The following is a 24792-nucleotide window of genomic DNA, read 5'->3' as shown; positions in this document are numbered from 1 at the left end:
CGCCCGGCGCCTCCCGCTCCAGCCCGACTCATTCCGCACATTCCGGCCAGCCCCCTCCCCACGACCCCCCTCCCCGACCCCCCTCTCTGCTCCCTCGGGCCCGGCGGAGCGGCCCGGCCGGAGCGCCCCCCCGAGCTCGGACCAGGTAAGCCGGGAGAACGCCGGGAGGAGGCCCTGCTGGGAGAGGAGGTTTGGTTGGTTGATTCTGGTGGAGGGGGGCAGTCGAGGGGGGCTGGAGCCCCGAGCTATTGTCCAGCCTGAGCCCGAGCCCCGGATCTGGGTGCCGGGAAGTTTGTGGGGGGTGGAAATCTCGCCGGGAAGCCCCGCCCACTACCACCCCGCAATCGGGACGAATTGGTCCCGGGAGGTAGGGGAACTGGGAAAGTGTGTCCCCGGTGCCATCTCCTGCCCTGCTGTCCGCGCTTGGGATGTTGGGGCGAGGTTCTGGGGGCCGAACCTTTTGGGGGCCTGCCACCAGGGAGCTCGTACCCGGGACGCCCAGTCCCGGGCCCCGCCGCCCTTTGGACTCCCGGCTCCTGGTCCGCGCTCTCCCGGCGCCGGCCTGGCCCTGGCTCCACGCAGGCCTCGGGCCCGGCCTCTCGGCGCCCAGGCTGGCTCGGGTGCGCGGTGCCCGCGTCTGCGCTGGAGTGGGAAGGGAGTCTGGAAGCAAAGCTGCGGATCTTGGGCGTGAGCCCCCAGAGAGGCAGGGGTTTCGGTTTCCTTGCAGCTCTGACGCCTGCGTCGGGGTGAGGGTTTGGGGTACCTCTAGCGCTGAGCTGAATCCCTAGGGGGCTGAATTTTGGGCCTTCTATTAGCCACACTTCCTCAGCGTCCTTCTTTAAACTTTACAGAGTTTGCCTCCCCACCTCCCATCCCGGTCCCGCCATTGTCTGTCATGTCCTTTACTCCTGCCTGAGGAGGGAGGGTCAGGGGGTGCCTGCCTGTGTCTGATTTCCCAGCCCAGTTCTGGCCTTAGGGCAGTGTCATTGAGACCCAGCCCTGTCACCTTTCCGGGGAAAAGGGCCCTGATCCTAATGCTGAGAGATTGTTTTAGGGTAGGAGAGAATGAGGCCTTGGGTGAGGGCTTCTTAGGGCCGGCCTGGGCCTCGGCCTCTGCCTCTGCCTCTGCCTGTGTGTTCCCTCTCTCCAGGTAGAGGCGGAACCAGGTCAGGCCTGGACTTGTAGTCCAGGAGAGCAGGGGATGGGGGTGGGGGCTGGACACAGGCCCGAGGGGCTGGTGCCCATGGCGCTCTGTGTATCTGTTCTCCTGCGGCCAGGTTCTGTGTACACATGCGCCAACCCAATGCAGGCGCAGGACACCTCCGTAGCTAGGATGCTGGGGCAGCCTGGGGCAAGGAGGGAAAGTGAAGCTCCCAGAAGGTTGAAAATTGGGGGAACTATGCTTCAACCTCCAGACTCATAGCTCCCTTTCCAAGACTTTCTCTAGGGCATGCCCAGGACATAGATCTATGGTCTTCTGGTTCCTTGCCCACTCTCTGGGCAAAAGATGGACAGATGTATCTTCTAGGACTAAGCTATTTGGTAAAGGGGACTTGAGGGGTCTTGCCCCCTCCTGAAGAAGGGGCTGCAAGCTAGTGGGAGTCTCAGCCTCATGGGCCTTCCCCAGCTTCCTAGGAAGGGAGCCATAATTAATGCTTATTAGTCCTTTGGGGCTAGGGAATGGCTTAAGTGGGATGGTCAGTGATTGGTAGGAGAGCTATGTGGGGTGGGGGATCCTTCTTGGCTCTGTGCATCAGCGACCCTGATCCCTGCTTCCCACCCTCACCTTCAGATTTGCAGACCCTGGTACACACACCCTGCTGTTTGGGAAAACATTAAAACCAGGAGGAGACACATAAGCTGAGGAAGTCAAGACATCAGGGATCTGTTTCTAGCTAGGCCTTTTGCCAGCTGTGTCATCTTGGCGGGCCCCTTTGGGTTTCCCTACTTGAAATAGATGACTTCTTGGGTCCCTTTTCTCTGAGCTCCTCCAGGAGTCCCTGTCTCCCACTCTGCCTTCCTTCCCCTCCCTGGAAAGGTTCTCAAGAAGAGGATAGGATCTGGAGAGGAGGATCAGGAAATGGTGAGAATAAATCAGGGGGCTGACTGAGGAATAACTAAATCAGCTAAGTGGGCTGAAAAGATTGTAGATGGCAAGTATCCCAGGACAAGATGGCATGGTGAAATTGGGGAACTTGCTTTCTGAAGTGGCAATAGGTTCTGGCCCTGGTGGGGTCTGGCAGGGCAGATGACAGATGGTGGTCAAAGACCACTTGGATAGCCAGTCTCCCTGCCTGACTCCCAAACCCTGTGGCAGAGGGACAGTTTCCTTCTGAGGGTGAGTGTGGAAGCTGGTAGGGAACACAAACTGTCAGTGCTGCCCACCTTTTTCTTGCTCAGGAAGGGAAGAGGGGTAGGTGTACAGTGAGGAGAGTGGAGGCAGTCCCTGGTGGTGCCAGGCCAAGGGAGGGCTCTGAATGCTGCAGCTTTCTATGGAAGTGGCCAGGAGGCCACAATGTCTTCTTCCCACCAAGGTCTGCAGAGGTTGTGGAGTTCAGTGGGTGGTCTTGAGAATCCAGGTCTCCACGTACCTCTGGGGCATCTCTGGGGAGTTTCTCTAATCAGAGTTAGGGAAGTCAGCAGGTCACACTCAGCCCTGTCCCCATGGCATTGCCCTGCCCTCCCCTCCTGGTGTCTGCAAGGATGTCTGCTACTGCCCCTCTGGGGAGGAGGCTGAAGAGGCAAGGGCTCTGCTTGTCCTCTCAGTGACCCCATAGGGAGTTAGAGGCCAGGGCCAGAGAATTCCACCCCTCTATAGATCCCCTCTGGTAGCATAGTGGCTAAGACACTTGCTTGCTAACCAGACGGCTGGCGGTTCAAACCCACCAGCCACTCCTCGGAAGGAAGGTTGGGCAATCCTACTTCCGTAGTGATACTGCCTCGGAAACCCAAGGAGGGGTCGCTATGAGTCGGGTTTGACTCGATGGCACATAACAACAACAACATAGATCCCCAAGGAAGCTCTGGTAGCATAGTGCCTAAGGAACCTGACTGCTAACCAGAAGGCTGGCGGTTCAAACCCACCAGCCACTCCTCAGAAGGAAGGTTGGGCAATCTACTTCCGTAGTGATACTGCCTCGGCAACCCGAGGAGGGGTCGCTATGAGTCGGGTCCGACTCGACAGCATACAACAACAACAACATAGATCCCCAAAGGAGCCCTGGTAGCACAGCAGTTAAAGCACTTGGCTACTAACTGAAAAGTCAGTAGTTTGAAACCACTGGCTAATCCACTGGAGAAACATGTGGCGTTCTGTTTCTGTAAAGATGTACAGCCTTGGAAGCCCTATGGAGCAGTTCTAATTCTGTCGTAGAGGGTTGCTGAGTCAGAATCAACTTGATGGCAGTAGGTTTGGTGTTTTTTGATTTTTTTTTTTTTTTTTGACAGATCCCCAAAGCCTCAGCCCTTGGGGTTTCCTAGAGTGCTGATTGTTTCCTGTACTCCCCGCCAGGCCTAAAAGGACAGGAAGTGATAGAGGGAAATGAGAGTGCAACTGTGTGTGATGCTGGATACTTGTGTGAGAGGAACCTTAGTGAAACGTTCTGTGTGTTGGAAGTGAGAAACATTCTGTGTGTTGGAAGTGAGACTGTGGTGTTGGAAGTGTGTGAGAAAGAAAGCAGGTAAAAAGTCTGTGTGTGTGACTGTGTATGAGATTGGATAGATATGTGAGAGAAACTGTATATGACATTGTGACTCTGGCATTTACGTGTATAAGAGAAACTGCAACATTCTCTGTGTGTGACTGAGATTGCATGTACATGAGAGAAACTGTAAGGGAGAATGTCCTTAGCGTGTGACTGTGTCACACTTCATATGTATGTGAGAGAAACTATATAGGGGATGTTTTCTCTGTGTCAGCGGATGTCATACTCCGTATGTGCGTGAAAGAAACTGTGTGCTTACCATCTATGTATGTACCTGTGTCTGACATTAGATGTGGTTATGATGCTGTTTGTGTGTGAGAGAAGCTGTTTATGGGACATTGTGGTTGTATGATGCCATGTGTGGCTATATATAACACTGTGTGCGTGTGAGAAGCAGAATGAGTGACATTCTGTGTGATGTACAATGCTGTGGTGTGACCACAACATATGTGTGTGAAACAGTATGTGAGATAGGCCCAGGCTTGTGAGGAACTGGTGATGGTCTATGTGTGTGACTCTATGAGGCACTGTATATGAGAACTATATGAGAAACTCTATATCATGATAATGTGTGTGTGTGAGAGAGAGAGAGAGAGCAACCAGTGTGACACTATGGACTATAACTGACAAGTATATGTGTGCTAAGAGACTGTTGTGATAAGCTGAGTGTGAAATAAGGTGTGTAGGTGAAACTGTGAGCACCAGAAAGAAACTCATGTGCAGCTCTGCGGGCGAGAGAAACTGTGTGGGGTGTGACTGAGACTGTACCTCTGTGGGTGGCCACTATCTGAGATTGTTTAGGACTGTCGGACAGTGTGGGTGACATCCTTTAGGGCTGTGCCAGAGAGGGTGTGGAATATGGTGAGACATGTTTGGGGGCCTGTGACCCTGATGCACATGGTGTCTACATGGAGAACTGTGGGAAAAAATGCCATTAAAAACAGGAAGGAGAGAGGTGCAGGTTATAGTGTGAGAGAGGAGGAACAGGGAGACATTATGACTGTCATGGGGGGCTTGCTTGCTTAAGTGACTGGTGGCAGTTCAGTGGGTGACCCAAAGTATAGGGAGGCTGAGGTGTGGCCCACTGATGTGTTAATTGAGAGAATGACACCAAGAGTTACCTACCTGTCAGCTGCATCCCTGCACCCATCCTCGATTTGTCCTTCACTGGATCCCTAGCCTTGGCTGGGAGTGAGACAAGATGAGGAGACAGGACAGAGTCTGGAACAGAGCTTGAAGGCTCTGAACACACACACACATACACACACACCACCCCCACACACACCCTGGAGGAGGTGACAGTAAGGATGAGCTTTAGAGAAGGAAGGCCACCCCCCCACCTCCCCGGGTAGCCCCTTCCCCAAGTAGTGGGGGATGGGGGTGGGCACAGAGAGCCTTGATTCCCAAATTGGAAGCACATTAGTAGTCAGGGAGGAGAGGGGAGGAGGTCCCCACCTCCCTCCTAGTGGGCTCTGCAAATTGTTTCCTCCTGTAAAAATCTAGACCCTGCTCCAGGGAGGATGGTGCTCCCTCCCTAGCCTGGTGGGGTGTGGCCACTTGGCAGGGTCCCTCAGGAGTCCTTGGACTGAAGATGAAGATGGGAGAGGCAGAAAATCCCCATCCCCCTCTGGTCCCAACCAGAGTGTGGCCACTTCTGGGGGGGAGCCTCTGGCAGCTGGAGAACAGCTGGGCCCACAGAGAGGGTGGGTAGGGAGGAAGGAGGGAAAGGCAGAGGGGTGGGAGGCACCCCTAGCCCTCATAACTGCACTCCCCTGGCTGGTCAGCCCAAGCCCAGGTTTGAGGGCAGGGGCTTCTGGATACGACTGCTAATTTCACCTATGTTCCCCCACTGAGAGTGTTTTGGGGGCCAGGGTCCCTGCAGGAGTGGAGAGCTCCTGGCCACTGGACCCTGCAAGGTCACTGGCTCAGCTTGTCCTCCCAGTGGGCCTGGTGTGAGGGAGGGAAAAGATAGGGAGGGGCCCACCTGCCCCACTTGCCTAGTCTGCCTCCCCTACCATGACAGGCCCCAATTCAGGCATGTCCTTCCTTCCTTCTTAGAAGGGAGGAGTGGGGCTGGGAGGTCTAGAGCCTGCAGGACTTCTAGGGATGGGGGTCCAGGGCCCATGCAGCAGCCCCAGCTCTGGCCTAACTCCCTGGAGCTGTCCAGCCAGTTCTTCCAGCAGATCTAGCCTCAGGGTGGGGAGTGGACAGCCAGGTGCCCCTTACCTTCCCCAAGGCCCCAAAGCCTGCTCACCCAGCCTCCTAGCCCCCATCCATGTTGTCACCCAGGGGCACCTTCTGACCCTGGGGGCTGAGGGCCCCAGAGAGGCAGGTGTGGCAGGGTCAGACGTGTGTTAATAGGGCCTCTGCAGAGGGAGATGGGAGGTGGTTGTGAGGAGGTGGAAAGTGGGAACAAGTGGGATGGGAGTGGGGAGGTCTTGGACATGGCCTGTGGTGACTGACCCTGGCCACCAGTAATGGCCTCCTTGTCATTCCCTCCCTGTGGGTCTGCCTGTCCCTTCATCTCTGTGCCTCTGTCTTTGTTCCTCTCCTCAGGCCCCCTCCTGGCTTGCCCCCTCCCTCACTGCTCCGTGTCTGAGTCTGTGTGTGTCCCCATCCCCCTGGATCTTGTTTCTTCCTCTGCCTTTTTGGGTTTCCATTGACTGACTTCTCTTTCTTCTCTCTCTCTCCCTTTACTCCACCTCCACTGACAGACTCACTATCTGTCTGTACAGCTGAAGGTCTCCCCAGCTTGCTGCCTATTCTGTCCATCTCTCTCTGGATCTCCCATTCCCTAGGTCTCTGTCTCTCCCACTGGGTCTCCTTCCGTGGTTCTCTGGGTCTCTTATCTCTCGTCTGTCTCTGGCTCTTGTTGGGTTGGTTGTTTTTTGTTCCTCACTCTCTGGGACTCTCACAGCCTCTCTTGTTCTGTCTTCTGGTCCCTTGTCAGTCTGTCTCTCTGGGTCTTTCCATTCATTTTCCTTTGTCTCTCTGAGTTTGTCTTCCCTCTCTTTATCCCCACCCCAGGCTCTCCCCATTTCATATTCCCTTGCCCCCTCTTCCTCCTCTCCTATCTGTCACAGGCTCCATCCCTTCCTTGGTCTCCTTTCCCCTGCCTCTCATTTGTGTCTTCTCCCTCTCCCCACTTAGCCCAGCAAAGCAAAAGTTCTAGATTCCCGGCAAGCATCAACAAACAGCCTGAGGACTGCCATCCTCCCAACTCCTCTCTCTCTGTACAAGGGGAAAATGAGATCCTACCTCAGGCTGGGGCTGTCACCCCAGGGTGACCTGCCCTCTTGCCCCAGCCAGCCCCCCTTTGAGTCCTTGCCCCTCCCCCATGCTTGAGTTGTACCTTTGTCTTAATCCAGCCTTGTCAATGCTGTGGGGGGGGGGGGGTTGCTGCAGCCTCCTCCCTCACCTGAGCTGTGTCCCAGTGCTTTGAGGTTGAGGAAGAGGAGACTCTGGGCAAACACTGGGCCTCGCTTCCCATCTGGCAGCAGTGACTCTGGGAAGACCAGAGCAAGTAGTCCTTGTCCCTCACGAGGACCCACTCCCGCCCCTCCTGAGGGGTGCAATGGGACAGAGACCTCAGTTCATACCAGCCTGGCACTGCTGCCCTCTGCGATGGCCTATGTGAGTGCCTCACCTTGGGGGGCACAAATACTCTCGTTTGAGTGTCACCCTGGACACCCACACAGCATACTTGTACATGTGTGCTCTTGTGCATGGCTTTGTATGGGGATCAACTGTAGGCCACCTTGTTGGTGCCACTGCCTACGGGCCTGTTCCTGGGAAATGAGGCATAGTCAGCAGAAAGGACAGAAAGGACGGTGGTCTTGTTTCTCTCCTTGTCTCGTCCTGTAGCTGCCCCCTCAGCTCCCCTCCCCCTCACCAGCTGCCAGCGGTCCCAGCCAGGGGCCGCCCGCCCCGCCTCTCACCCCCCCCCAAGTCTGTCCCAGCTCCCAAGCGCTGCTGTGTTCGCCATATTTGGCCACAGTGCTCCTGCGGGGGGCGGGGCGGGGCTGACATCACCCTGAGAAGGGGGGGCCATGGCCTGGATGAGGGGAGGCGGGCAGAGACTTGGGGGAGGCAGGAAAGTTGCTTTTAAAAGTCTGGGGCTGCCAAGGCCCCCCATGTCGCCAGGCCTCTGCTGCTCTGAGGGAGGCCTCAGGAAAGGATTTGGGGGGGCGGGGAACTGGGTTGAAGAAGGAGCCCTGGTGGCACAGTGATTAAAGCGCTCGGCAGCTAACTGAAAGGTCAGCGGTTTGAACTCATCAGCCGCTTCGCGGGAGAAAGATGTGGCAGTCTGCTTCCGTAAGGATTTACAGCCTTGGAAACCCTGTGGGACACTTCCACTTTGCCCTTACGGGGTTGCTATGAGTCGACTTGGTGGCAGTGGGTTTGGTTTTGGTTTGGGGTTGAAGACTACACTAGGAGGGGTCTTAACAAGTTGTAGCTTCTCTTCTCTCTTCCCTCTGACAGACCCTTGGTACCTGTCACCTGAGAGAGGGAGGCCCTGCATCTCAACTACCTCAACCTGGAAGTCCCTCCCCTGCCAGCTAGCATACCCCTGCCCCATCACATTTTTTATTCCTGGAACTTTGCTCCAGGGGCTGAGGAGAATACAAGGGATCTAGGTACAGGCTTCCTGGAGTGAGGGACAGACTAGGGATGCTAGTGCCCTGAGTGTGGCTCTCTGACCAGTCAGGGGCACAGCTCTTTCCGAGGCTGCCCACTGGCCACAGGAGAAGGTATTCCTAGTGATGTTAGAGGCCTTACATAGTGAAAGCTATATAGCAGTGTGGGGGTCCTTGAAGTTGTTCCAGCAACTTGGGCTGTAGGGGACTCCAGGTCTGGACTCTACTAGTCAGACTCAGGATGGTTGTCATGACAGCTGGGACTTCTTTCTCTCTAGGAATAGGGTTTCCTCAGCTCTATACCCTTGCCCCACTCTGTTAAGAGATGGAAGCCAGATTGCCTGGGTTCAGATCTAAGCTCTAGTGATTACTAGCTGTGTGTCCTGAGAGAAGTTACTTAACCTCTCTGTTCCTTGGTTTCCTCATCTTTAAAGTGGGAATAATAATAGTCTACCCCATAGGGTGATTGTGAGAATTAAATGACTCAATGTATGTAAAATCCCAGAACAGTTCCTGGCATACCACAGGCACTATGATTAGTAGTCATATTAAACTCTACATTTGTCTGATATTCAGGTCCTCAGACCCTCTCATTCCACTAGTGAACCCCCTCAAGCCTACCTCAACAGTTAGAAAAATCTAGTGCTCACCTACTCAGCAAGACTTGGAATTCATGTCTGAGAGGAAAGAGTTCCCTTCCCATCAATCTTCTGGGGGGTTCTCTACCTCATTCCCTGCCCCTGCTTTCTAGGAGCCCAGGACAGAGTCCCAGGGTCTAGCTGTTGAGCCTGTGGGCTCTGGGATTGAAGGGAGCTTGAGGTGAGCTGTGTGTGTAGGGGGCTGGCTGGGTGTGGTCTAAATTAATAATCCAGCCTCACGTGTGTAGGGAACTCTACAATTTACAGAGACCTAGCCCATCCTCGATGTGGGACAGGGCACGGGCGGGTATGTGGGTGGTTTATGGGCTGCTGTGGGGCCGGGGAGGTGCGGGAACAGGAAGTGGGATGGAGGGAGCGGGTGGGGTTGAGCAAGGCTGTTGGCACAGCATCTTCTCAGCTGCTCCCTCGCCAGCTCCCTTCACGAAGTTCCTGCTTCAAGTTTAGGTTCCTCGACTGGGATCTCCTAGGTTATCCATTTGGACTGTGTCCTTCCTGGGTCAGAAGCCCCATCATCCCTCAGCGGGACACAGTGGGGCTTGAAAAGTGGGACAAATGCAGAGGAGGAGCCCAGGAGCCCCTCTGAGCAAAGAAGAAATGCTGGGCCCCATTTCTCTTCTGTTCTTCCTCTCTTTGCTCTGGGGCTTCTTCAAACCCTTCTGGTTCGACTTCCTGCTGGGAATTTGCCCTTCCACCCCAGATAAACTAAATCATAATCTGCATTTTAACAAGATACTCAGGTGGTCAGGGTTCTTATATATGGGGATCTATGAAAATCACCTATATTCAGTCTGTTTGGGGTAGAAGTGAATTCTCAGCAAGTGGTCCAACCAGAATGAACCTGTTCAAAACCATGTTTTGTTCATCATGGTGCCGCTAGTGACTGCTTGACCTCCTGAGCCTCAGTTTTCCTCATCTGAATAATGAGACATCACTCCTTGCCCTCTCTGCCTTATAGTTTTGTGAGGACTGAATGAATATGAAAGTGCTTTTCCCCCACGAAAATGTGTAGCTCCTTGGAGAGAACAATCATGGGAGAAAGAAGGGCTGTCTATGCACAGGGAGACAGCTCAGGGGGCAGGAGTATATGGAGGGATGGACACTGGGAAGAGGTAACTATGGGGAGGAAGTGGGAGGGGAGCTGTTGCATTGTGGTAAACTGTGGTCAATGACATGAGACAAAGTATATGTGAACTACTGTATGGAAAGTGAATTTGCTCTGTAAATCTTCACCCAAATCACAATAAAAGAAAAAAATGTTGTGTAGATAGATGTTAGGGATTGTTGTTGTTGTGGGTGATGATCACCACAAGTACCATCTCTTCAGTGTTATGTGCTAGGCATTGTGGTTAGCACTTTGTCATGGTCTTATTTAAATTTTCATCCTCACAACCTCAAGGAGACCCTTTTCTCCTTTTACAGGACCAAGGCTCAGAGTGGTGAAGTAACTCACCCAAGGTCACACAGCTCTAAATAAGCATGATCTCTGATGATTTCCACCCTGCCCTGGAGCACCTGCCTCAGGGATGGGGTTGGGAGTGGAGTTGTGGGTGGAGGTATAGAGCCTGCAGCTGGGGGCTGGGGGCTTGGTTTGCTCTGAGAGGACACTGGCCCTAATCCTTCTGCTTCTGCTCCCCCAGGCTCAGGCAGCCCAGTGGGCTCAGGCCCAGAGCCCAGAGCAACCAGCACAATAGCGTCCAACAGCTGGAATGCCAGCAGCAGCCCCGGGGAGGCCCGGGAAGATGGGCCCGAGGGCCTGGACAAGGGGCTGGACAATGATGCGGAGGGTGTGTGGAGCCCTGACATCGAGCAGAGCTTCCAGGAGGCCCTGGCCATCTACCCTCCCTGCGGGCGACGCAAGATCATCCTGTCAGATGAGGGCAAGATGTACGGTGCGTGTGGGTAGGGGAAGGGACACTGGACAAGCCTGGGGGAGGTGACTTGACCCTCCTCACTGTCCTCCAGGACCCGCCCCCTCTTGCTCTCTGCCCCTCACCTAACCGGTTTGGCCAAGTCCTAAGAGGAGGCTGTAGGCTGCCAGCCCGCCAGGGGCGAGTCTGGGCGTGCAAGCCTGTGTGTCTGGATCCTCCTCCGCCTGCTGCCTCCTCATAAACAAGCCAGGCTTGCCCCCTCTGCCAGAGTACCGCCCACACCTCTACACCCACGACTGCTCCTCTCCCCACCTCCCCCACTGGCTTGGAGGTTTCATGGTGACTCAGTGGGCCCAGGAAACTGGGTCAGTCCAGCTGGCTGCAGGCTAGGCCTACAAGAGGGTCCCTCCTCTGCAAGGAGGTAGGGAAGCCCCATGGGTGAGGCTGGGTGTGTTCCTAATCACCTTCCAATGTGTGTTAGGGAACTGGTGGGGCTGCAGGGGTGGTAAGACACCATGTATGACAGGGCCTGTGGGGGAGAGAGCTGGAGAGACAGACCTGGTCACTCTTCAGAACCTGCCCCACCCCCAAGGTCTCTACTGCTTTCCTGGCCCTTCTCCTTGCCACCTTGCCCACCTCCTGCCTCCAGAAGGGAGTGTCCACTCTTGTCCAGGCCCTGAGAGGGCTCTCCCAGAGCTGCATTTTTGGGATAGCTCAACCCTTCAGGGCCTGGCTCCTTGCCAACTCCCTCCAGCTCTCCCCAGTAGCCTATAGCTGGGTGGCCTTCCCTTCCAGCACCCAGTACTATGCTCAGTACTACATGACAGGCCAGAGGAAGGTAGCTTGCAAAGTGGTCTGGGCACCCCAGGTCCCTTGCCCTTGCCTCCTTTGCCATACCTCCTCTCAGCACCAGATCCCCACTCATGGGCAGCAGGTGTTTCCAGGCTCCTTCCATAAGGGGGGGTGGGAGCTGCCTGCCTCCACTGCCGCCTCCCAGATGGCTGGGGCAGCCCCATAGGGTATTTTTAGACAGGGTGGAGGGAGAGGAGTGGAGAGGGGCTGTTGGGAAGGGAGGAGCCACAGGGCTGGTTCTGTCATTGGAGAGGAATTTGGAGAATGTGGTTGTTCTGGGGAGGCCATGGGGTTGGGGGACAGGGGGTCTGGATTTGGAGAGTAAGAGAGATATGCCCAGAAGATGCCATCATACACTTAGCCATGTGTCCCTAGCACCCTTCTCATAGTGCTAAGCCCCTGGACACTGGCCAACTTCTTCCTGTGCCCCAAAGGCCCTCAGGGGTCCATGATCCTGAGCAGTACCCCAACCCCAAGGCTGATAGACAGCTGGGTTTTCTTTCATAGGACGGAAGAGACACTAATAACTGGTGACATGGGGTAACAGGCACCAAGACACAGTGACATATCTTGACACAGGCTGTCAGAGGCATGTTGGAGATTGCCCTGTCCTTCCTGCTTTTTCACCAGAGAGGGGAAGGGACTTGTCCAGAGTCTTCCTCCATGGCAGGGACAGACCTGGGACAGGAACCCAGTCCACAACTCTTCAGACACACATGAAGATATGAGATGTCAGCCACCTGGGGAGTGCCTCATTCACACACATGCACGCATGTACACACACATGCACACACACACTCAGAAACTTGGAGTTGGTGACATAGACGAGGAGAGAAACAGCGCTGCTGGGGTCTGGGTGTGAAGGGGAGAGGCCATGCCAGGAGAGGCCCCCCTTGGCACATACAGCCAGCTGTCCTGTTGACCTGCAGCCACACCTGGCCCTGTCTGTCTGCAGGGAAACCTGTCAGGCCACTGAACATAGTTCCACCCTTCCTTCTTCCTACTCTGCCCTAAAGCTACCCCTGTGGTCCTTCATTTGCCCCCTTCCCTATGAGCAGCTTCTCAGGTCTTAGAGGTGGCTGGGGTGGGAGGCACATACCTTTGTGTCTCCTGGGGAGCAGTTGGAATAAAGAGGTGGGGAAGAGAATAAAGAGCAGTGTTTTGGGAAGGATCCTGGTGAGGTTTCCATGGGGCGGGGGCTCTACCTTTCTTCACCCACTCCTCATTTTTTTCTCTCACCCCAATCCAGGTCGGAATGAGTTGATTGCCCGCTATATTAAATTGAGGACGGGGAAGACTCGGACAAGGAAACAGGTAAAGAGATGATTTATGCTGTGGTGCTTCTGTCCACATAGGCTCTCTCAGCAGCCTCACTCAGCCCCTCACCCCACCCTCCCAGGACTGTCCTGTCCAGAGCTGCCTCTGCCCCTCCCTTGCCTCAGCTCGGCTCCTGCCCTCAAAGCTGCTTCATCACTCTTCCCATTTCTCTTAGAGAGATGGCCCCACTGTCCCAGAGAATGGGACATCATCCACTCTGACCAGCAACCTCCCTGCCCAGGTCTACAGTTCAGGGACTATAGAGAAACCTCACAGGCTTTGGAGGCAGCTAACATGGTCACTACCCTGAGGAGCCCACCGACCAGTTGGGGAGACAGATGGTTAGATGGACAAGGGCCAGGCAGGGCAGCACAGCCCACAGTCACAGTGTGTGCAGTTAACCCAGACCTTGAAGGAGAGCTTGGAAGGCTTCCTAGAGGAGGTGACACATGAGATCCATTTGTATGTGTATGTTGTGGTAAAATACATTTAAAAAAAACATTTGCCATTTTAACCATCTTCACGTGTACAGTGACATTAATTACGTTCACTATATTGTACAACCACCACCACTATTTGTTTCAAGATGCATTTCTGGAAAAAAAAAGTTTATTGTGGTGAAAATATACACAACAAAACATTCATCTGTTCATCAAAATGCATTTTTAAGGAGGGATTGGAGTTAGCCAGGGAGAGAAAGGGGAAAGGGTCCTTCCAGGCTGAACACATTGCACAGACAAATAGTAATCCTGGAGAACCCACTGCAGAGCTTTCTGTATATTAATTTATTAATCCTCACAACAACTTTGCAAGAGAGGAGCAATAATGTCCATTTTGCAGGTGAGGAAACTGAGGCAGAGGGAAGTTAAGTAACTTCCTCAAGGTCACTCAGCTGGTAGGTGGTAGATCCAGGTTTCAGCCTCCTGCGCAGGAAAGAGCCCTCTGTCAGCAATGTGGTGTGGCTGAGGAAGGGGTGAAGGAACTCAAAAGATGGTAGCTGGAGGCAGATTTCCCTGGGTGTCACAGAAGGGTAGAGCAGGGGTGGTGGTGGAAAGATTGCCCTGGGGCAGATCAGGGAATGTATTGGAGAAGGCCAGGCAGACACAGAGAGACTGGCCAGGAGGTAGAGGCAGGAACCTGTATCAGCAGTGATGGTGGCCTGGGAAGTGGCAATGAGAATGAGAAAAATGGTGGTTTGTGAGATGGTCAGTGGCCTCAGGTCCAGGGAGGGGAGCATGTGGCCACTGGAAGCCAACAGAATATGTTGGGGTGAGTTCCATTGAGGGAGCCTGGGAGTCTTCCAGGGAGGTGGCTCTGAAAGACCTGGAGCTGGGAGAGAGAGGCAGGGCTGGAGGCTGGGGGCCAGCACCCAGAACCCAAGGACAGCCTGACCTATCCGCTCCAGTTTCCAGGTGGGTTTAGACCATGTGCCCATACTCCCCAGATCTCCATGTGCATATGACAAGCTTAACCTATCTGACTCCCACCTCAAAGGAAGGTTCTGAGGCCCCACCCAGGGTGGAAGGGGGAACGATTCCCTCATTCAAACATTAATTCACCACCCTCCTAGCTTGTGTTACACAGCATTTATTCATTCAGCAATTTATTGAGCAACTACTGTGTTCTATGCACAAGGGATACAGCAGGGAACTGGACAGACCAGAGCCCTGTTTCCTGGAAGCCTGGGGCTACAGGAGAAGTAGTGCCTTATGGGTAAGAAGAACCCAGGCTCCCAGGGCAGATCCCCGGGCTCTAATACCAGCTCTACTACCCTGAGGACAGGTGCTTCCCTCCAGCCTCAGTTTCCTCAGTCATTAAGTTAGTTAATATGTGAAGACACTTAGAACAGAGTAAGCACTGTATAAGAATTTGCTGCTGCTGCTGTTAATTATTATTGCTGTAATTATTATAAACAAAAGGTGTCCCTGTGTGGCACAGTCTGTGCTCAATTACTAACCTAAAGGCTGGCAGTTCAAACCCACCCAGCAGCACTGTGGAAGAATGGCCTAGCAATCTGCTTCTGTAAAGATTACAGCCAAGAAAACCCTATGGGGCAGTTACTGTGTAACACATGGGGTCACCATGAATCAGAATTGACCAGGTGGCAAGGCTTTTTCATTTCTTTGTTTTTTAATAGTCCCAAGCCAGGAACAGGGCACTCTCAGCATGTCCCACTCCCCTCGGGACATGTATTTACAGGAACCTGCTTATCAGAGGGAGAGAGGCCCGGAAGTCCAGTCAGTTTGTAATGCAGGTGAAAGAACTCAGGCCCAGAGTAGGACATAGCCCTAGCCTCTTAATTCTCAGCCCAGCATCATTCCTGCCCCTGAGAAGGCTGCCCCTATATGTTGAGGTTTTACAAACCAGCTGTCAGCACACATGGAATTTTAAAAACCACTGCATTTAATCATTTTGCAAGGCCAAGCCTCTCTAACTTTAATCAGTTTTAGAACTCTGGATTTTTATATCTAATATCCCCTTTAAAGAGGAGGAGCTCTGGTAGCATAGTGCCTAAGGTATTTGACTGCTAACCAGAAGGCTGGCTGTTCAAACCCACCAGTAGTGATACTGCCTTGGAAACCCAAGGAGGGGTTGCTATGAGTCGGGGCCAACTTGACAGCACGTCACAACAACAGCAACAACCTTTAAAGGGGACTCAGCCTACAGTTGTGAAGACAGAGCATGTCTTCATGTGTTGCAAAGAGCAGCCTGCCAACAAGCAAGGTTTATTTGCTCACTTTTATTTTATTTTTGGTGAGAAAAATGCAGTTTTAGGTTTTCTCAGATACATACTGGTGTAAGTCCCAGGTAACTTTCAGCTGTCACAGAATAAACATTTGAGATATTTCCCATCTGGAGGTGGTCTCTGTGCTAATGGTTCAAAGGAGAGGCCTGGTAACCTAGCTTGCTGGTGCAGCAAGGTAGATTGTGGAGTCAGAGCACAGGGGTTCGAATCCTACCTCAGCACTTAGCTGTGTGACCTTGGATTAAGTTGCTTAACCTCTCTGTGCTTCTATTTCATTATCTGTAAATGGGGGATAATATTAGTACCTACTTCTTAGTGTTGTTGTGAAGATCAAATGAGTTGGTTCATGGAACTTGTCCTGAAATGATTAGTAATCTTGCTGAGGCATGAGTCTGATTCTTGTGTGCAGTGGGCAGTGTGAGGAGCACTCAGGTCCTAACTAGGTAACATCAGGGGGCTGCCTAGCATCACATACATAGTAACATCCCATTTGTGATTAGAAAGAAAAAGAAACTGTTTCTTTATAGGGCTAAAAACCACTTGCCAAGAAAGCCAATAGCCATCACTGATAATAAAAGTGTGAAGCAGCCTAGAGGATCTTGGGTTTCCTGCTGTTTCATGGAGAAAGCAGAGGCATTTGGGTTCTCCCAGGCTCAGGGTCAAATCATTGACAATGTCAAGAATCTGCTGTGCAAGCCGGGCATGTGAGCTGGTGGCACACACTAAGAGCATGAGTAGCTCGGGTTTGTCAGTGAAGGCTTCAGGGTGGAGGTTGCTGGGGAAGAAATACAGTTAAAAGCACCTGCTGTGTGTATATGAGGGCATTAGTGGTTCCGTGGTAGGATTCTTACTTTTCATGCAGGAGACCCAGGATCAATTCCCAGCCAGTATACCACATAGGCAGCTACCTCCCACCTGTCAGTAGAGGCTTGTATATTGCTATGATGCTGAACAGGTTTCAGAAGAGTTTCTGGACTAAAAGAGACTAGGAAGAAAGACCTGGCAGTCGATTTCTGAAAATCAGCCAGTGAAGACACTATGGATCACCATGATTAGGTCCCATTATAAATGGGATCACCATGAGTCAGGGGCCAACTTAATGGCAGTTAACAGCATCACTAACACTGTATACATATAGATACTATCATGCGTTAGTCCACGGAGAAGGAAGGCATGCTGGGGAAGAAGCTGTATGAGCAAAGCAGAGGAAGGACCAGGGCTGGCTTTACAGGCCAGCAAGCTGTTGGAGTTGATAAGATGTAGGTAGTGGTACGGGGAGAACCCACTGCCGTCAAGTCAATTCTGACTCAGAGCGACTCCCATTGGGTTTCCAAGGCTGTCAATCTTTATAGAAGTAGATTGTGTTATCTTCCTTCCACAGAGCAGCTGGTGGGTTTGAACCACTAACCTTCTGGTTAGCATCCAAATGCCTTACCCACTATGCCACCAGAGAGGTTTGGTAAAGAATGTGGCCTTGATAGACTCATCTAATGGTCAGCAGGAGGACCATGGCCATTGCTAGCCTCTCTGGTGCCAATTAGGAAAAAGTGCCTCCTCCAAAGACACCAGTGAGAAAACACCCTTTTTTGGGGGAAGAAATTTAAAAAGTTCCTCTCGGGTAGATGAATTCCTGTACCAGAGCATGTACTGTGACCAGCAAGGTTTGGGCTGGATTTCAGCCCTCACTCATGCCCTGTGGCCTGGTGAACAACCTACACAACTGTACATAGTGGTCCTAGAAGGCACTGTAAGCTTTTGATCAAGACAACACTGAGAGCAGAATTGTCAGGGCCAAGGAGTATCTGCCCATTGGGGCCCCAGAACCTTCCTCACTTACATTTGGTCCCCAAGAGATGAGGGCTGGGCGCCCCTTGCCTGTGGCCATGCCATGGCTGTGCCTCCTCACTGTCTGTGTTTTCCTCTCTGGTGGGGCGCGGGGCGGCCCATAGGTGTCCAGCCACATACAGGTTCTAGCTCGGAAGAAGGTGCGGGAGTACCAGGTTGGCATCAAGGTATGTTGGGCACCTGGGTGGTGTCTCCAGCCCCTCCTCGGCCTCCACCGCTCTCTCTGCACAGCTCAGGCCTCCGCCTTGGCCAGCTCTCCGACTCCATGTGCCTCTTTCCTGGCTGAAGCTCTGTTCTTGCCTCTCCTTCTGCTCTTTCTGCTCTTTCTTTCTTTCTCTGCAGGTCTCTAGCCACTTGCAGGTTCTAGCCAGGCGGAAATCTCGGGAGATTCAGTCCAAGCTGAAGGTACGGGGTCCCCTGTCACCTGGCCTAACCCTGCCATGCACCCTCCTGGGCCCAGGCCTGTAGCCACTCTCTGACCCCAGCCTAGAGCAGGAAGAGGACTGAGGGACTATGAGAGGGCCTGGGAAACACAGTGACACAGGAAGCCCAGAGGCCCCATCAGGTTACACCAGGCCACAGCTCTGGGGTTAGACCCTGGCAGGAGCCAAGGGGACAACCAGCCCTACAGTGAGGGAGACAAAGACCATCCAGGCACCCCTGAGGCCCATCTTTCCTTTTCTCTCTTTTCCTTTTCCTCCTTCCTCCTAACTGCTGCTTGCTAATTGCATGGGGACTTCAGGTGGGCAAGCAGGAGGCATGGGGAGGGTCCTGGCTGACAGGGCTACAGTGGTGTGCCTGGTAATTCCTTACATCAGAATCTGAGCCCTGGATGCTCTGTGGCTGAGCATTTCAGAGCCAGAAGTTTATGGCTTGGGCCTATGTCCAGGACCCCCAGTAGGTCCTCTTTTCCCTGCCCACAGCTGCCCAGCTGGCTGGGACTCCCACCCCTAGTGCCCCCACACCTATAGCACAGCTCCAGAGGACATGGCTAGACCCAAGGGGGTACCAGCTTGGACAACTAACTGGCCAGGTCTCCAGCATATTCCTCCCTTATGCCACCCTTTCCAGGGTACTCCTAGCTGGCAAGCCCTCCCTCTGGGGGGCATATTTTGGGGGATAGGGTTGGTCCACAGTTGCTTCAGAGCTTTTCTGGCCTCTTCAGGAGCTGAAAGCCAGGTGGTGGCTCTCATTGGGTAGAGGAGGGGGAAAGGCTGTGCCCACCCACACACCCACTCTTAGCCTGTATGGCCCTTCTTTGTGTCTCATCTAATCCATCCTCCCCTCTTTCCTTTTCAGGCCATGAACCTGGTAAGTAGCACTGCCCCTTCCCAGGCTGGGAAGTGGGAGGGAGGGAGGGAGGAAGAGTCTTAGCACCTAGTATAGAATTTTCAAACTATGGATTGAGAAATCAGTTTAATAGGTTGCAAGCAACATATTTTTTTTTTCTTTTTACAGCTTTTTTTCCCCACCACCTCCTTTAGTGAAAATATACACAGCAAAACCTGCTCTCATTCCACAGTCTCTAGACATAATGATCAGTGACACTGGTTACATTCTTCACATTGTGTCCACATTCTCATTATTTCTGTTCTAGTTGTTTCACTTCCATTTACTTAATCTCCCTGCCCCCCCCAACCTTCTTATCTATGCTTTAACATAGCTGTTGACCTTTTGGTCATAGATAGATAGATACAGACATTTTAAAAAATAATCATAATTACACTACTCAAAGGTGACAGTTGCTACTTTTTAGGCTAAAGTTAGTTTAAAGGTGGCAGCATTTTTTTTTTTAAATAACTTTCTTTTTTTTGTTCATAATATGCAAAGCAAAACCTATACCAATTCAAGCATTTCTACGCCTACAATTCAGTGACATTGATCACATTCTTCAAATTATGCAACTATTCTCACCCCCATTTTCCGAACTGTTCCTACTCCATTAACATAAACTCACTGCCCCCTAAGCTTTCTATCCAATCTTTCAAGTTTCAAGCAGCATTTAAAGAAAGAAAAGAAGAAACCGAGGGGTTCCCAAACTCTAGCGCGCATCAGAATCACCTGGGCCTATTAAAACGGATTGCTGGGCCTCACCCCCAGAGTCTCTGGTTCAGGAAGTCTGGGGCCTGAGAATTTGCATTTCTGAGTTTCACAGATGGTGCTGATGCTGCTGGTCCACAAGGCATACTTTGAGAACCACTGATGAAATAGAAAATAAGAAAAATGTTTTGATATATACAGGGTTACAGAATAAAATAATTTTTTTACTGTAAATTGTCATCACAGGGATGGTGTACACTTACGGGACACGTTCAGAGATGGGTAGAGACTCTCCTAAAACCACACAGCAGAGTCAGACTAGAATCTAAACCTGAACTCCCAAAGCCCTGATAGCTTGCTCAGACCTGCCCTCCCAAGGCAGAGCCCTCCTCTCTGACCTGGCCCAAACCTCACCCAGCCCCTTCTCTCTCCAGGACCAGGTCTCCAAGGACAAAGCCCTCCAGAGCATGGCGTCCATGTCCTCTGCCCAGATTGTCTCTGCCAGTGTCCTGCAGAACAAGTTCAACCCACCCTCCCCTCTGCCCCAGGCCGTCTTCTCCACTTCCTCACGGGTACAGGGGTCCTGGGAGATGGGACTAGGGTGGGGTGTGTCTTAGGGGCTGGGCTCTGAGGAGGGTCGTGGACACTGAGGGACCCCTTGGCTTTGTCCTGTCTCTTCAGTTCTGGAGCAGCCCCCCTCTCCTGGGACAGCAGCCTGGACCCTCTCAGGAGTGAGTATTGTGGCCCATCCTTCCCACATCCTCTTATTCCTACTGGAAGCCAAGCCAGGCTTTCTCCCCATCAGGATCCCAGCAACCACTGAGCAAAGTTTTCATTGAAAAATAGAGAGTTGGAGAGTGTCAGCCAAAGAGCTAATCCATCTGTCTGTTTATTCACATGTTTGTTCATTCATCGACCCACTCATTCACTTATCATCCATCCCTTTGTTTATTTTTCCCTCACTTAATCTCTGAGTCAATCTCTCAATTGAGTTAGGTAGTCAAGTATGTCCATACTCAGTTTCTTCCATTCTAAAACAACTTTCATCATGAGACACACCCTCTAAAAGTTTAATGAGCAGCATTTCAGGATAGGGCTGCAGTGGGTGGGGTTGAAATGCTGCACTAAATGTTCACATCAGTTGTGAGATGCAGCAAGATTTCATATATGTTCAAATGTGAAGAAAAGAGCTTGTGAGTTAGCATGTCAGCAGGTCTTACTGGGCCTCAGCAGAAAGGCTCAGTGGCTCCCTATTGGGGTATGGAGTGAGGGTCTGGGCCACGTGGAAGCCTCTAACCAGGCCATGCTCTTGTTTGCAGCATCAAGCCCTTTGCACAGCCAGCCTACCCCATCCAGCCACCCCTGCCGCCGACGCTCAGCAGTAAGTTTCCCACACAAGGTTGCCACCACCACCTCTCTCCCTTGGCACCTACACCTCTGCTCAGGAGAGCTGGGGTCCAACTCTGTGTGTGTGTGTGTGTGTGTGTGTTTGTCCTGGGAGAGAAAGGTGGATGGCATCTGTATGGGGTGGGGGTAGGCTAGGAATATTCCCTTTACCTCTCACAATGTTTCTTCTAGAACTCTGGCACAAAATTGCACAGCCAGCGCGCAGTTACGAGCACATCCACCAAAAACAATTGCATTTTTATTTGTATACGTGCATATGCATGTATACACACACATATACATGGATAGAAAACTCCCTGTAAGGCAATATATCGGAACTTACTTAACAAGGCATCACTCTGTCTAGGTGCTAGGATTCTGGGTAATTTTTATTTTTACCTTTTTACTTCTCTGTTTCCTATTTGAGCACCTATCAATAATGAACTAAGGAGAATTAACTGATGTATACTACCAGGGTCATCGCACATGGCTGTGCAGGTAGTATACTGTGCATGGCCACCTAGGCCAGGAGGCTGGTGGGAGTAGAACTCCAACTTGTGTTTCTACTCAAAGAGGTGCAGTTTTCTATTTGCATAAAGGTTCGGCACAAGCTGGGGCAGATCTGTGTGTGACCACACACTCATGCAGATGTGGCCCGTCTCTCACCCTCCAGGTTATGAGCCTCTGGCCCCACTGCCCCCAGCTGCTGCCTCTGTCCCTGTGTGGCAGGACCGCACCATCGCCTCCTCCCGGCTGCGGCTTCTCGAGTACTCGGCCTTCATGGAGGTGCAGCGAGACCCTGACACGGTAAAGTGTTAGGGTTGGGGGCAAGAGTACACACAATCATGGGTGCACTCTGGCATGGTGACCTTTGGCCACAGCTCCCGGATGAAGATGGAGGCCCTTCAGGGTCACATGGGATTCTGGCCTGTTCAGGAAGCTATAGGACAGCTCTGTCCCAGGGTAGCCTCCCACAGGCCAGCACCTTTGAATGCTCTCCTGACCCTGTACTGGGCCCTCCCCACAGTACAGCAAACACCTGTTCGTGCACATCGGCCAGACGAACCCTGCCTTCTCTGACCCACCCCTGGAGGCAGTGGACGTGCGCCAGATCTACGACAAGTTTCCGGAGAAGAAGGGTGGGCTGAAGGAGCTCTATGAGAAGGGGCCCCCCAATGCCTTCTTCCTCGTCAAGTTCTGGGTGAGCACACTGGTCCTGCTGTGCTCCCAACATCCCCAACAAAGATGTGCCGTCTCCCAGGCCCACCATACTCACCCTTGACCTGCCCTGTGGCACCTGCAGAGAGATGGGTCCAGGGGGGACACTGAAGCAGTATGGCAGGATGGCTCCCCTGGCTTCTGCCAGCACATGACGCCCTCCCTGCCCCACCTCCAGGCCGACCTCAACAGCACCATCCAGGAGGGCCCGGGAGCATTCTATGGGGTCAGCTCCCAGTACAGCTCAGCCGACAGTATGACCATCAGCGTCTCCACCAAGGTGTGCTCCTTTGGCAAGCAGGTGGTGGAGAAGGTGGAGGTGAGTGAGGGCCCGGGTGGCATGATGGGGCTCAGAGCAGGCAAGCTTGGGTAACACCTTCCCTGTGGCTCTCTGTAGACTGAGTACGCCCGGCTGGAAAATGGGCGCTTCGTGTATCGCATCCACCGCTCACCCATGTGCGAGTACATGATTAACTTCATCCACAAGCTGAAGCACCTGCCTGAGAAATACATGATGAACAGTGTCCTGGAGAACTTTACCATCCTGCAGGTGACAGGGGTGGCAGGGGGGTCATGGGACAACCACAGCCCAGGGGCCTCCAAGGGCTGGTGCCCAGACTCATTGCTAAGATGAGGAGACTGACACCCAGAAAGGAGAAGGGGCTGATGAGCCCTCCCCCATGGTCCCATTCTGCCTGACCTCTGGAATCTCCCTATCTGCCCCCTAGGTGGTAACGAGCCGGGACTCCCAGGAGACCCTGCTCGTCATTGCTTTCGTCTTCGAAGTCTCCACCAGTGAGCATGGGGCCCAGCACCATGTCTACAAGCTTGTCAAAGACTAGGGTGCGTTCTGTCCTCCACCACCAGGATCCAGGACAAGCATTTTCCACACACTTGCCTGGCACCCCTGGCTGGTCCAGACTTGAGGATACATCTGCCTGCCAGGACCCAGGCCCAGGACCCAGGAGCCTCCCCACCAACCCCCACTACACACACTCCTTGCCACTGTTCTGCGCTTTAATTGTGGGAGAAGCCAGGAGGGCTCAGCGGTGGGGCAGCCTGCCTGGGACACCACACCACCGGTCCCCAGCTCTGCTCCACCTTGAATGACCTCAGAGAAGTGGGACAGGGGACACCTTCTGGCCCCCAGGGGAGTGTGATAGGCAGGTAAGAGTGGAAAGGAGACAGAAGGAACTTGGGGTGAAGAGGCCTCAGAAGGGGGAGAGTGTCAAGTTGGGGTTGGCTTGAGAAGAGAGAGGGGCACTCCCTTTGCACCTGCTGTGTGCTAGGCCCCTGCATACCCCATGTACCCCCAGACACAGCAAGGCAAGTGTGGAGTCTCCATGTTTCAGATGAGATACGGGAACTCAGAGAAGTTGCAGGACCCCTAGGAGGGGTAGAGAGAGTTGGAGTTCTCATCCCCAAGTGCCTGTCCCCAGAGGCCAGGTTGACCTACCTCCCTGGAGTAGGGGGTGGCCATGGAAGCTGAGAAGAAGCCTGCACTTGGGGGGTTGAGACAGGAATGAGAACAGGAGCCTTCTAGGGGGTGGCTTGGGAGAATGGAACAAAGCACCTCTTCCCAGAGTCCCCCAGTACAAGGGAGCAGGTGCTTGTGACCAGGTAGGAAGAGGGGAGCCCAGCAGGTATGAGGCATCTGCTTATCAGCCCACAAGCCAGCCAAGGGCTGCAGTAGCCTCTGCCGACCGCTCCAAGCCCCTTGGCCCAGATTGGGTGCTAAGACCCCACAGCAGCCTCTTGGAGTGGGAAGGCCCTGGGGGGCAGGGCAGTTTGGACTCAGAAATGGTTCAGGGCCAGGTAGGGAGGTAAGAGTTCCAGCCTCTGGGCAAACTAGCCGCCCTGGGACAAGGGTTAACAAAAGGCTTTGATATTCTTTCTTGCCCTAGATTTGGGTTTGGTAACCCCTCAGTGGGTACTGCTCTCTTATTTCCTACCCCCACCCTCCAGTCTCCCTGGCCTGGAACAGCAGCTCCCCAGACCCAGTTCTGGGACTAAAGGTTAACCCTTAACCTGCTGCCACTTCCCAACATTCGGGCCCCTCAGAGCCTGCTCTTCCTGTCCAACAGCCGCCTGTGGGCGGTGCCGGCCCCCAGGCACCAGCAACCTCTGGGTATTTATGAGTTTCATATGAAGTACTGTGCCCCTTCCCTGCCTTACCCCTCTCCTTCCACCCCACCCCTGAGCTTTCTGAAGGTCCTCACAGTTTGCATTATCGCTCAGGCCACCTCCAAACCCAACCTAGGTTTTATAATGTATATTATATATATTTTTGTGTATTTTTTAAATCCAGCTGTGATGGGTTGTATCATAAATGTGCCGCAGGGCTGGGGCAGGGGCCCTCCAGGCCCAGCTCCTGCTTAAAAAAAAAAAAAAGATTAAAGTTATTTGTTTGTGGGTCAATTGTGTGGCCAGCTATGTGCCAAACCTCTGGGTTGGAACGGCTTCAGACTCCTGGAGGAAGCTTGGGAGGACCTGGGTGCTCCTGCATCCTGGTGTGTCATT

General features: G+C 53.1%; 1 protein-coding gene across 1 annotated transcript; it reads left to right on the top strand.

Moving 5' to 3' along the window:
- The first annotated feature begins 10693 nt into the window (after positions 1–10693).
- TEAD3 (TEA domain transcription factor 3) lies at positions 10694–23114 on the top strand. Its single transcript, XM_042780743.1, has 12 exons — positions 10694–10889; positions 12970–13034; positions 17971–18033; positions 18928–18939; positions 20103–20240; positions 20350–20399; positions 20988–21049; positions 21728–21861; positions 22082–22255; positions 22451–22591; positions 22670–22822; positions 23001–23114. The coding sequence occupies exons 1-12, from the start codon at positions 10883–10885 to the stop codon at positions 23112–23114; spliced, it is 1113 nt and encodes a 370-aa protein (XP_042636677.1). The 5' UTR covers positions 10694–10882.
- Positions 23115–24792: the final 1678 nt, after the last annotated feature.

The sequence above is a fragment of the Orycteropus afer genome, unplaced genomic scaffold (genome assembly GCF_000298275.1).
Source record: "Orycteropus afer afer isolate SDZICR_OR568_19922 unplaced genomic scaffold, OryAfe1.0 scaffold00059, whole genome shotgun sequence".
Taxonomy (NCBI): domain Eukaryota; kingdom Metazoa; phylum Chordata; class Mammalia; order Tubulidentata; family Orycteropodidae; genus Orycteropus; species Orycteropus afer.
The sequence above is the reverse complement of the archived record's forward strand: the minus strand, read 5'-3'. Positions and strand labels throughout refer to the sequence as shown.